Here is an 11,328-nt window from a genome sequence, read left to right on the forward strand (position 1 = left end):
CGACTCCACAATGCCATATTTGGTGATTATGTTCTACACAAGCGTAAACCAGCCAAGGATGACCACTGGATCTTCGTATTTGGCTCTCTTGTAGTCATGCCTCCGAAAAGAACGCGTCTTTAGCTCTGGTTGCCGCTTGACGAAGTTGGAAGCCCAGCGCTTGCCGAGGGGAGGCGCGTCGCGGTCGGCGAGCAGTTTATTGGCCATATCTTCCACATCGCGAATTCGTGGGGCTGTCACGTGGCGAAGCTGTCCCGTTGAGTCGCCGAGTTAGAGTGACATGGCTGGCTCTGTAGATCTTTGCTGCAGCCCGAGCACTTAGGTTGGAATCGTTTTCGACAGCCCGAATAGCCGAATTCAATCGACACTCTTTACTGGATGATTCCATGACTTTTGGGGGGAGAAAAACGCGGTTGAAAGCTGCGACATGTAGGGTGGCTCTTTCGTGTTTCACTCGCTTATTATGTATCTCCTTGCTTGCGCGGGACTGCCAGAGCGTACTCATCCCCAGTATTAGAGCACTATCCAGGATTCTATAAAAACAATACAAGGATAGGTTAATCTCTTATCTTCATTTTAGTGAGTATAGGAAGAGACTAATCATAATTGGTCTAGATCCCTGCTCAGTACCCAATGGCAGTCCCCGCGCAAGCAAGGAGATGTTACATAGATGTCACGACCCATGTGGCAATCACCAGAAAAGGCAGGCGGTAGCACATGGCAGAATGATCTCATCACGGAGCAACATACCTCCGATGGAGCGACAGGAGCGACAGGAGCGATGCACTTACACGCGGCGCTCCTAACGCTCCTTGGATAGACCACTAGTATATAAGGCCCTGCAACGCCCTAGACAAAACTACTATACTCCTTAGCTTTCAATACAACTTGATTACTCAAGAATACTTCTTGATATTATCAGACGTGATTCGCCACCCTACGCTCAGTACTACGCCCCGTCACAACTGCCAACATAAACCAATTGGGTTACGGTTTACTACACTGGGAACCTTGACCGTCACAATAGAAAATTAGGGGAAAAAAAAAGTGTGAATAAGCTTTTTCTCAATTACTCAATAAAATTAAATAAATAAAATTTAGGAAAATCCCCCTATAATCTCTTATCTAATTAACTTAATTTTAAAACTTTAGCTCTTTAAGCCTAGTTTGGGTTTCTAATAGCTTTTTTAAAATCGCGCTTTAAGGTGTATTTCTTACTGCGACACTCGCTTGTGGGACATGCGCTTATGACATACGTTAGAAGATTTAGAAGATGGGCGTATATTCCCAAGAAATAACGAACCCAACCCTCCTTGCCATCCTTTGATATCCCCTTTTGAGCTTCCTTTCGTTGCCCTAATGACAAGTGCCTTTGCATAGAAATTACACAAGCTGCTTCAATTTGGGTGCTTCTTTCAATACTCTCATTGGCGGAGCGGCCAATTACATCCTTCTCTCCACATCGCTGTTTCGGACGCCATGCTCTTCAGCTCGTTATCAAGGATATTGCGCTCAACCTTGTTGTCGTTGATGCTGCCGCCCAAGCCGTTGCTGTCGAAAAAATAGTTCCGAGGCCCATTGCTGTCGAGACAGCTGCTCTTCAGTCCGTTGCCAACCATGTCGACCCCAGTCTGGTGATCACCCTCCTTGCGCTCATCGTTGTCAATTGCAAAGGAATCGTCTGGAGACTTGGGGCTCTCAAGATCCTTGCTCTCTGCGTTGCCGGTCTTGGGGTTGAAGCTCTCCTAAATGCCATCCTCCCCTGTTCTCAACTGGAATTTTCTTATTCTCTTTGCTTTGTTCCTGGTTTGTTATCTGGTTCGTCATATGCGGCTTGTCGCGCTTTCGGACTAACCACTCCAGCTCCTTCGCTTGACCTGCCGGCAACAAGCTTCTCAAACCCGCTTCAGACAGAAACTCCTGGTCAGCATACTCGAATCCTGGCACGACGGTCTCTGAGATCAGCAGTCCCTCGTTCTCGCCATCCTTGGCATCAAGCAGGTAACTGGCCTGCCAGACACCTCCTTCAATAATCCACTGGAGCCGTTCGCCCTTCTCAGTGTTGTGTCCCACGACATACGTCTCGACATGTCCGTCGGGGCTGATGAGCACGTACCGGCCGCGGCCCAGATGAAGCGAGTGGACAATGCGGCTGCGGTTACGGTGGAAGTGGCACTGTGGGCGGTTGGGTGTGAGGTAGTAGTAAATGGTGGTCGAAAGTCTGCGGAACAGCGGTCTGAAGTCGGAACGAAGACCACCCGTCAGAGAGAGGGTCTCCTCGGATAGGGGTTCAAGAGCATAAGGTGAGGAAATAGAGGCAACGGAAACATCGGTCTCTTTGAAGTAGCCACCTTCAATGTGCGGTTCCAAGCCGAGGGTCTCGATGTGCGACGCCACGAGGGGGCTTTCGTCTTGCGAAACCGGGATAAAGCAAGGCTTGGTAATGCCCAGGTCAGGCTCATCGCGATGGCACTCGCTCATACTGAAGACGACTTTCCAGGGAGCACGTGAACAGAAGGGGCCAGAGAAGGAAGTGCCGATAGCAAGCGAGGATCTAAGATGTTATACACTGCCACGTAAAGGGATAGGCAAGCGACAAGATATTAAAAGGGTTGAAGGCCAGATATTAACCATGAAGCAGTCCAACTTCAAAGAATCCAAAAATGAGAGGTAGAAACGCCGCGGGGCACTCGGCTTCTGCCGCGACTGATTTTGACGTAGTTTGGGGTCCGAATCACCCCACCCGGAGATCTGGTCAAAACTGTCGCATACAGCCAGCCTATCACGCTAACCCACTACTAGCAACTCTCAAAGGGAGAGGGTGTGCAGCATAGGGTGTAGCCGGAAAGATTGAATTGAAGCTTGCTACTTCTAACTAAATGAATGATTGAAGTCGGTCTGTTTTATCCTTCCTTGAATAGGGTTGTATTCGTTAGCTGTGGCGATATTCTCCTAACAATCTGTTTCATCCCTGTTGATCCTTGTGGGTCACATAGCCCGTCTTCCAACAGCAACAGTACTAGCGGCGTGCGCATTCCCTTTTGCCTCAGCTGGTAATGCGACAAAACCCTGTCAATCGGACCTGGAAGCCTGGATTATGTCACCAAGGCCAGGAATCTGTCAAATCGGTCGGAGGTGAATATCGCGAGAGACAAGTCAATGAATACATTGGATTGCTGGTCAAATATATGTGTTTTAATTTGCTAAACCCAACTTCGTTCCTCAAGGCCTGTTGAGGCAACAAACCCCAAGCTGCGCCTTCACGTATTTCCCCACCTGTGCGCAACCCAGGTCAAGATGAGCAACGTCATCATCAAGGATCAGGCTGATCACAGCCATCAATATTTCATCGATACAATTCACGAGGTTAATGGTATCCACGATTTGGCCAAACAGCATCAACCTAGTAGCTCCAGGTTGACCGTCATGGGCCCGTTGGCCTGGTAAGTGCATATGATCTTTGTTACAAAATTTATCAATGGCTGCAGAGCAACCTATTTTCTGGTTTTCTTTAAAATGAGGTTGTCTGACAAGGAGCGAGGAAGCGCTTAAGACAGCCAGGAGTTCTGGAACTACGTTGATTCTCTCATGCTAGCATTCGTTTAGGCAAGTCAGAGCCTCCAGCCCATCTCTGGACCTCATCGATCTCTGCTTCCTTGTCTTGCAGTTTGCCCCAAAGTCGACACATTTATCCTTGGCTCCTCTCCCCCAACCAGCTTCGCATCGCCAGTAAGACTGGCCTCGTGAATGTCTGATGGATATGGTTCCTCTCGCTCAGTGTTTAACGCGTAGGCTTTCAGAGTGCCGATTCCTTCGGCTGTCTCCAGCTCACCGTCTTCTGGCGGGAGAAAAGATATCCTCTTGACACGTCCCATGTCGGGAGCCAGGCTGGCACGCCAGCGACAGCAGGGATTGGCTCCAGTCAGGATAGTTCCCCAAGTACCGCACGCAATTTCTCCGCGGAAATGTTAAGTAGTGCTTGTTCTTCTGTATCCAGGGCAAGCGGAATGGCTGACAAAATGCCCCGTCTCTCGAGCACAGCAGGCATGCTCAAGCTACAACCGTATTGTTGCTGCCAGTGGCTTACTGGGCGAATATGGTGTTTGTCAAGAAGAATCGTCTCGCACATCGAGGATACCACTGCTGCTATACCGAAAGCTGTAGCTCCTTTGAATTTGGCGATCTGGCCCGCTTTCTCCCTCGTTGCTGATGCTATGGCATCTCGAGATGTTTGGGATAATGGGAGAAGATCCTGAAGTGAGGCGCCTCCAACTGTACCAGCAGACCAGGCGACCTGATGCAAGGAATTAGAGTAGGAGACACATGGTGCTCAAGGCATATCTATACTTACCACTTGAGAGTCGCCGTGTTCCCCAATAACATATGCATGAACAGCGGTTTCTGCGACCTGCACGCATGAGACGGAATGTAACACATTCTCATTGATATATTGCATACCTGGAGCGTTTGCGATAAAATAAGCCGTAGTCGCAAGGTATCAAGAAAAGTCCCAGTCCCGATGACTTGGTGCGGCGGGAGACCTGATATTGATCGAGCAACGCTAGTTAGTACATCCACTGGGTTTGTGACTATGATCAAGATCGATTCGTCCCCGATTGGCTGCATTGCAGCTATGACAGACTTCAGCGTTTCAAGATTGCGACCAAGAAGATCCAATCTCGATTCCCCAGGCTTCCGGTGAGCTCCAGCGGTCATAACAATAATATCACACTGTCCCGCTTCTTTTAATGACCCATCTCGCAGCCTCGTATCCGAAAGGAAGGCAGCATCGGAGAGATCTTGTACCTGCGCACAGCAGAGCTTTTTGTCCGTGTCAACGAGGGTGATTTGTCCCACGAACTCTCTGTGAAGGAGTGAGAACGCTATCCCTTCAATTGTCGAGGACCTCCCGCCAGGTCACGGCAGGGGAGAGCAGCCAATTAAAATGCATCGGATCAAAGGTACCTAATCCCCCACGTATTTAATCCTTTGATAGAAGTACCAGCAACCATTCGAGTTACAAATCGCTACATTGCACCGCTCATATAAGTGGTGATCAATGACGCAACGTGTGGTTCCCCTCAGGTACCTTCTTGATGACAGGGGTGTTGTGGGGCACGGTACGGCCGGGAGGTCCTCGACAATTCAAGGGATAGTGGATCCAACTGATCCCACACCAAGTATCGCTACTTTGTTAGTCGAGGAAACCATCGCCGAGGTGGCGTAGCTGGCTATAGGAAACCGAGGAATTTTAGTTCTCGGCCGCAGAGAGCTCAGAAGATGACGACTCACCATCCACCGTTGCATACTGAAGAGTTAGAATCATAGAGGTTCGGTTTGAGCGTTGAGACCTGGTTATATCCCGTAAGTAGGTCGCACCAGCCCGGGGTGGTGTCTTGCGACACTTAGATGGGGCCGCCGTGCTGTTCCATCATGTGAAATACAGGAATGTGGTGGATGCGCCCAAGCGATTTATTAATGGTGCCGCGGATTTTAGGGAACAAACTGCTAAACATTCGCAAAGTTTGTGGTATAAAAGCATGATATCGCGGCTAACAGCGCTTGAACGGGTAGTGCAGCTAATTACTTGCACTAACAGATGCCATCTGTCGGTACCGACCATGTACTTTTGGAGATTCGAGATAATACCGTCGTACTTGCGTCACTGATTGTTAAACGCTTAACCTTAAAAGCCAGTGGTTAATGTAGCGGGAAGGCTTTCTACCAACTGCTATCCAAGCTCGCTATCTCACCGATTACCTCCAGTCTTATCTCAATTCTGTAACTTGTCTCTCTATTAGACATGTACTAATGTGTTGCAAGCCTCTCTTGGGTGCCTCACGTAGAGCGCTGTGTCGTTTGCTAACAACCGCCGAACAGCTAGCGCGCCGAAGATCAATATTAATCTGGGTACCCAGAACATGACTTTTCCCCCGGAACCATCTTAAAAGTTGGAGGTACCATAAGTTGGGTTTCCTCGCGCAGCCCCCACAAATCCTGCAAGACAGATGCTTTAACAGTCGTCTCCGGCACAATACGTTGTGCTATCTCGCCATAACACCCACACTTGCACCTCCCTCCTCCCACTATTTGAATCGTCCCATAGAGGCGTTCCACATCGTGAAACTTAACGTCGATACCTTGCGGAAAGTCAAGCCATCGGCCTGAAGGGGAATCTACGCCCAGGGGTTGCCTTGCAGGGACCCGTGAGGTGGTCACAGGCGATCCAACAGCATTCGTGTCCTCGTGACGGAGCTTCGTCAGTGTAGGCTAGGAACTACTCATGCGAGCATCATTTTCCTAAGTCCTCTAAATTGTCATAATTACGATCATCCGTAGTCAGTGGCGTAAGAAAGCGCAGGTCCGCAAAAGCTCGTTCCTTTGGGTTTTGCTGGGAACCACACCGCGAGGAAATACCAGCACCTTCACGAAGCAGCATAGCGGATTGCCACCAACTTAGATGGTTCGTAGATTCCGTGTGGCTTCTGGAGTTCGCGGTTGGCGAGCACCAGACTGGCTGGTGCTATTAATGCTTGCTAAGACGAAGGGGGGGCATCAAAACTTTATATGGTGTTGGTAGGGCCATCCAACATACTAAATTTTACGCTTCTAGCACCAACGGCTACCGCGGGCGGCAGCGTGGTCGTCACAATATAGTGTGTGTGGGCTGATCGATCATCAGATGCCAACATCGTGGGGGGGTCTCACCCAATGGTTTTGAGATGGTCTGCTTACGATGTGAAGGCGGTTAGAACACGCCGTCTATCCTTTAGTCAGAGAGTTCGGCGAGACATGTACATGACGACGGCGCTTTGAACTGCACTGGCGGCCAGTTAAGTCACGCATCATGCGGTAATTCTCCGTCCCTCGAAATACTAGATCAGTTACCCATTCAGTCGGTTCAGCCACTCACTTCACGCAAGTGACTCCCGCTGGGCGAAAAGTCGACGCTAAGTTCGCTAGAGGTCTAACAGCACCCCAGGAACGGATGTGCCTTTGGTAACGCAAAAATGGGGCGATCACATACCTTTCTGCGAAATCATGAGAAGGGCCATCTTTAGCCTTGCGCGACGGTTGTGTCGTAACCTCATTTTGTACCTGGAGGGGTGACACGCAAGGCCACTCTAGGTACTTTCCAACGGTTATAACTTCCATGTGACAATTATGATGGACTTGGAAGATCTCATCGCCATCGTAGCCACACAGGAGGCTCAAGCGCACATCTGATCACTATTTCTAGACAATTTATCTCGATCTCTCCCTCCACGATGGTGTCGTAAAGCCGTGACGAAGCGTGTTTTCCATTGCAGCTCCATTGCGAAGCACTGAGGGCAATTGCCTAGGATAGTGACGTGTATGTTGTCGAAAGTGACCCCAAACGCTCTGCAAAGATGCTCTGTACCATGGACAAGAAGGCAGTGCACTTCGGCGCTGGGAACATTGGTTAGGCCCATCCCGTTGTCGCAAACAGCAAGATATATCTCGCGCTAACTACATTAGGCCGAGGCTTTGTGGCCTGCTTCCTGCACAATTCGGGCTACGAAGTCGTGTTCGCAGATATCGCCGACAGGCTGGTCGACCAGCTTAACACTAAGAAATCATACAAAGTCATCGAAGTTAGCAGCGAGGGGACCAGGGAAACGGTCATAACTAATTACAGAGCAATCAACCTAAGAACGCACGAGAACGATCTGATCCGGGAGATTATGTCTGCTGATGTCGTTACCTGCGCGGTCGGTAGGGACAATCTCAGGTTTATCGCGCCAATTATCGCCCGAGCTATTAGTATGCGGCCTAGCGACAAGATCCCGTTGGCCATCATCGCTTGTGAAAACGCCATTGGTGCCACTGATGCCTTGGCGGCAAACATTGGGCATCCAGTCACTACAAAGGAACATAGACTCGACGACCACTACAAGAGAGCAAGATACGCAAACTGCGTCATCGATCGAATCGTTCCAACTCAGCATCCGGACGCAGAGCTCGATGTCAAACTGGAGGAGTTCTACGAATGGGTTATAGATCGGAAGCCCTTTGCAGATGACGCTGTTCCAATGATCAGGGGTGTCAGATGGGTTGACGACGTGCAGCTGTATGCCGAGCGGAAGCTGTACACAGTCAATACCGGACATGCAGCAGCAGCCTACTATGGCTATAACCGCAACAAGGGATTTGTTCATAATGCGTTGCAAGACCTCTTTATTCTCGGTCAGGTAAAGAAGGTGCTTAGCAATACGAGCACTCTTATCGTTGACAAGTACGGTATCTCTAAGCAGGATCAGGAGGAGTATGTCAGGAAAGTCATTATACGAATCAGCAATCCTCATCTCGAGGACACCGTGGAGAGGGTTGGCCGCGCGCCTCTACGGAAGTTGGGTCGCACGGAGAGATTTATCAGGCCAGCGTCTGAATTAGTCGAGAAAGGCTATGACTGCTCGGCGCTGCTCGATGCGGTTGAAATGGCGCTCCGATTCCAAAATGTGGAGGGAGATGAACAGAGCAAGGAACTGGCCCGGATCATTGCTAGCCAGACACCAGAGACAGTAGTGGCCAGTGTCTGTGGCTTACAGCCAAGTGAGAAGCTGTATCCTCGGGTTTTGGAGATTGTCAAAAGGGTTCAAGCGGACAGATTGATGGCATAGATGTTTTGCGGTTTCTTGAGATACGAAAATTCGCAGTACAGTGTGAGCAATCGAAGTATTATCGTTCATTTGAGACGATGGTTTCTGAAAGTGAGAAGAATCGTTGTACTAAGTGACGCGTGATATTGGGAGCTGCAAATAAAGGCGCCTTTGAAACTTCGAATTCATGGATTACAGCACTGTCGCCCGGGCTGATAGGATAGATAGAAGAACTCTTGATTTTGATATCTAATGAGTGACTATAGTTTAGGCCTTTATACATGTGTCTACTTGTCTAATTAAGGATAGATAGGGGTTATGTTCGTCAGCTGTGGCGAGGTTCCCCTGTCGATCGCCTTCACGATGTTAATCGCTTGATTCCCCTCATCGTTTGATAAAATTACGGTTCCACACTAATGTTATCTTTGATTTAACGCATTTTAATTAGTTAGACCCCCTGGAGTGACCGTGGTGGAGGTTTACAACACTCAGAAGGAAACTGTCAGACAGTACGTGTATTCGGTCCATTGGTTGAATCAGTGTATTCGTGTTGTGTTCGTTAAGTATCTGCCCCTGAAGGACCTGCTTTTAATCTCAAGGTCCTTGACCCACACGTGACACCCCACATATTCAACAGAAACAAGCGCGTTGCCGCCAGTGCAACCGTTGCCAGAACCCGAAAGGCAGAGGAAGGCCTAAGAAGGATGGCCTGGACTCTATGCCTGAGGTACCATGGAAAACAGGCGTCCAGTGCCAACGGTTTTTGTCTTCCAGAGCTGCCAGCGGATGGCTTGGAATCTTCCATCATGTTCCTGCGCAGTCATTCTCTGTTTCTTGGCGACCCTTCTTTTCAACTCTTGTCTCGGTCGTCGGCTTGTCTCTCGCCATCCGCATCGGCTTTGAAATCGAGTGGAGTTTCCTGGCTTGACGAGGACACTGTACCATCAGAGGTATATCCCTTTAGCCGTCGGAGGTTTCCATGAAGCTCGAGGTTCTCGCGTTCCAACTGAGCGCGCTCTTGCTCCAGCAATTGTATATGCCTGCGAGCCATTTCCAGAACTTCACCCTTGCTCACACGGCGGTCCGCGTCATTCCCCTCCGATTCGTCAGTATCGCCATTTCCATTGTACCCCGCGCGAAGTTGTTCTGGTAGGGCGCTGAGAAGGGATTCGAATTGCGCATTGAGACGATTTCGATACTGCTTCTCGACGAGGTTGTGCGAGGCGCGCGTTTGGCGTTCCTTGGGGGTATCGTTTGGCCGGGATCGGCTGTTCTTCGAAGTACGAGACGCGCTTCTGAGCTTCGTTTGACGGCTAGAAGCTGTAGATGCTGTAGAAGCCATCGACGTAGATTTAGACCTAATGCTGGCGCGGCTGTCTTGCGGCCTGGAGCTGGGACTGGCAGCGTCTGATACCGAGGGAGCGCCACCACTAGTACTGGCACTGCTAGCAAGGGATGTTTCGGAAGACCTGTTGTTATCTCTTTTCTGTCGTCGAGATCGGGCGGTTCGCTTTTGTCGTGAGCTCGAGGTATGGTCCTCTTCTTGCGCTTCGTCTAGGCCCGGCTCTGCCCAGGGATTGCTCGCTACAGTCCCTAGAGAAAATGCGTCTGATTGTTGTCGGTTGGCTGCTGTGCGGGTATAACCGGAGGCAGTTTGGACATCTTGGGACAGGTCTGACGTGGGAAGGCCACCATATGTTGGTTGGTCTAGACTGAGATCCCAAGGAATGGACTCCATAATATCCATTGACGTATCCCCTACATCCATTGGGTTTAGTCACCACTGCGAGTTACAAGGAGCTCTGGTGTCACATACAGAAATTCAGTGCCATTTCGACACCCAGAATGGGTGATGAGATGCAGTCAGATTCTGGAGAGGAAATGGCTGTGCTTTGGAAAGGCAACAGTGTAGAGTTATTATAACAAAGGTCCGGGGGAACCTTCCCATAGTAGTTTTCGAAAAATGGTGCCTTTTCGGAGTAACTATCGGATCCGGGGATGGATTGATTCCACGCAGGTGGAAAGTGACCGATTTCTGATGCCGCAGCCTAACAAACGATGAGCACAAATCTTTAAGTTCAAAGATGACAATGCCCCACGGTTTGTTTAGTGATCTTGATATCTTATGATGTGTCGCGAAAAATTATGGAGGGTGCGCCACAGGGATTTCGGCTTTTGGGAAATGTGGAGCAGGATGCTGAGGGGAAGGATGAGATTGGGTAGGCTGATCTGCACGGAGTTGCTGGGGGGAGATCCCCGAGTGGATTCAGAGACAAAGAGAATCCATGGCACCTACATTTTCGCTTGTGCGACAGGATAGGACCTGGTCAAAAGGATAAATGGTAGCGTCCATTTTCGTGTGAAACATAAGGTCGGTGTGACCTCAATAGTGATTTTTGCACTGTCTAGAGAATCGACTACGTGCGAGATGGCCTGATGGGCGAGAACCATGATTCTTCAGGGAACTTGATATAGTTAAGCTTTCTGTTGAAGTATTGCTGAATGCTGGGGATAACACTGTCCGGGAGCAACTTAGTGGCAGCCACCTCATGATGCAAGTATGGGCTGATTACAACGGCCATGGCCGAGTCACGAGGAATACTACGTCGGCCCAAAGGCTCCATCTGGCGCATTAAGTTGGGATCCCGGCTCGTGGGCGGTCCAGGGCGGATGGTACTCTGTTCTACGGAGTATTCACCATGCAGCA

At 49.8% G+C, this 11,328-nt stretch overlaps 3 protein-coding genes across 3 annotated transcripts; 1 reads left to right on the top strand and 2 right to left on the bottom strand.

The window, feature by feature from the left end:
- Positions 1-1,424: 1,424 nt before the first annotated feature.
- On the bottom strand, positions 1,425-2,481 carry NCS54_01492100 (Cupin-5 domain-containing protein; the record flags this gene model as incomplete). Its single annotated transcript, XM_053160041.1, has 2 exons — positions 1,425-1,745; positions 1,852-2,481. The coding sequence occupies 2 exons, from the start codon at positions 2,479-2,481 to the stop codon at positions 1,425-1,427; spliced, it is 951 nt and encodes a 316-aa protein (XP_053016016.1).
- A 4,910-nt stretch (positions 2,482-7,391) lies between these two features.
- NCS54_01492200 (Mannitol-1-phosphate 5-dehydrogenase) lies at positions 7,392-8,642 on the top strand (the record flags this gene model as incomplete). Its single annotated transcript, XM_053160042.1, has 2 exons — positions 7,392-7,443; positions 7,501-8,642. 2 exons carry the CDS (start codon positions 7,392-7,394, stop codon positions 8,640-8,642), a joined length of 1,194 nt encoding a protein of 397 aa, XP_053016017.1.
- Positions 8,643-9,471: 829 nt separating this feature from the next.
- Positions 9,472-10,989, bottom strand: NCS54_01492300 (BHLH domain-containing protein; the record flags this gene model as incomplete). Its single annotated transcript, XM_053160043.1, has 3 exons — positions 9,472-10,379; positions 10,438-10,669; positions 10,918-10,989. The coding sequence occupies 3 exons, from the start codon at positions 10,987-10,989 to the stop codon at positions 9,472-9,474; spliced, it is 1,212 nt and encodes a 403-aa protein (XP_053016018.1).
- Between the last annotated feature and the right edge of the window lie 339 nt (positions 10,990-11,328).

Source organism: Fusarium falciforme, chromosome 13 (assembly GCF_026873545.1).
Source record: "Fusarium falciforme chromosome 13, complete sequence".
Classification (NCBI taxonomy): domain Eukaryota; kingdom Fungi; phylum Ascomycota; class Sordariomycetes; order Hypocreales; family Nectriaceae; genus Fusarium; species Fusarium falciforme.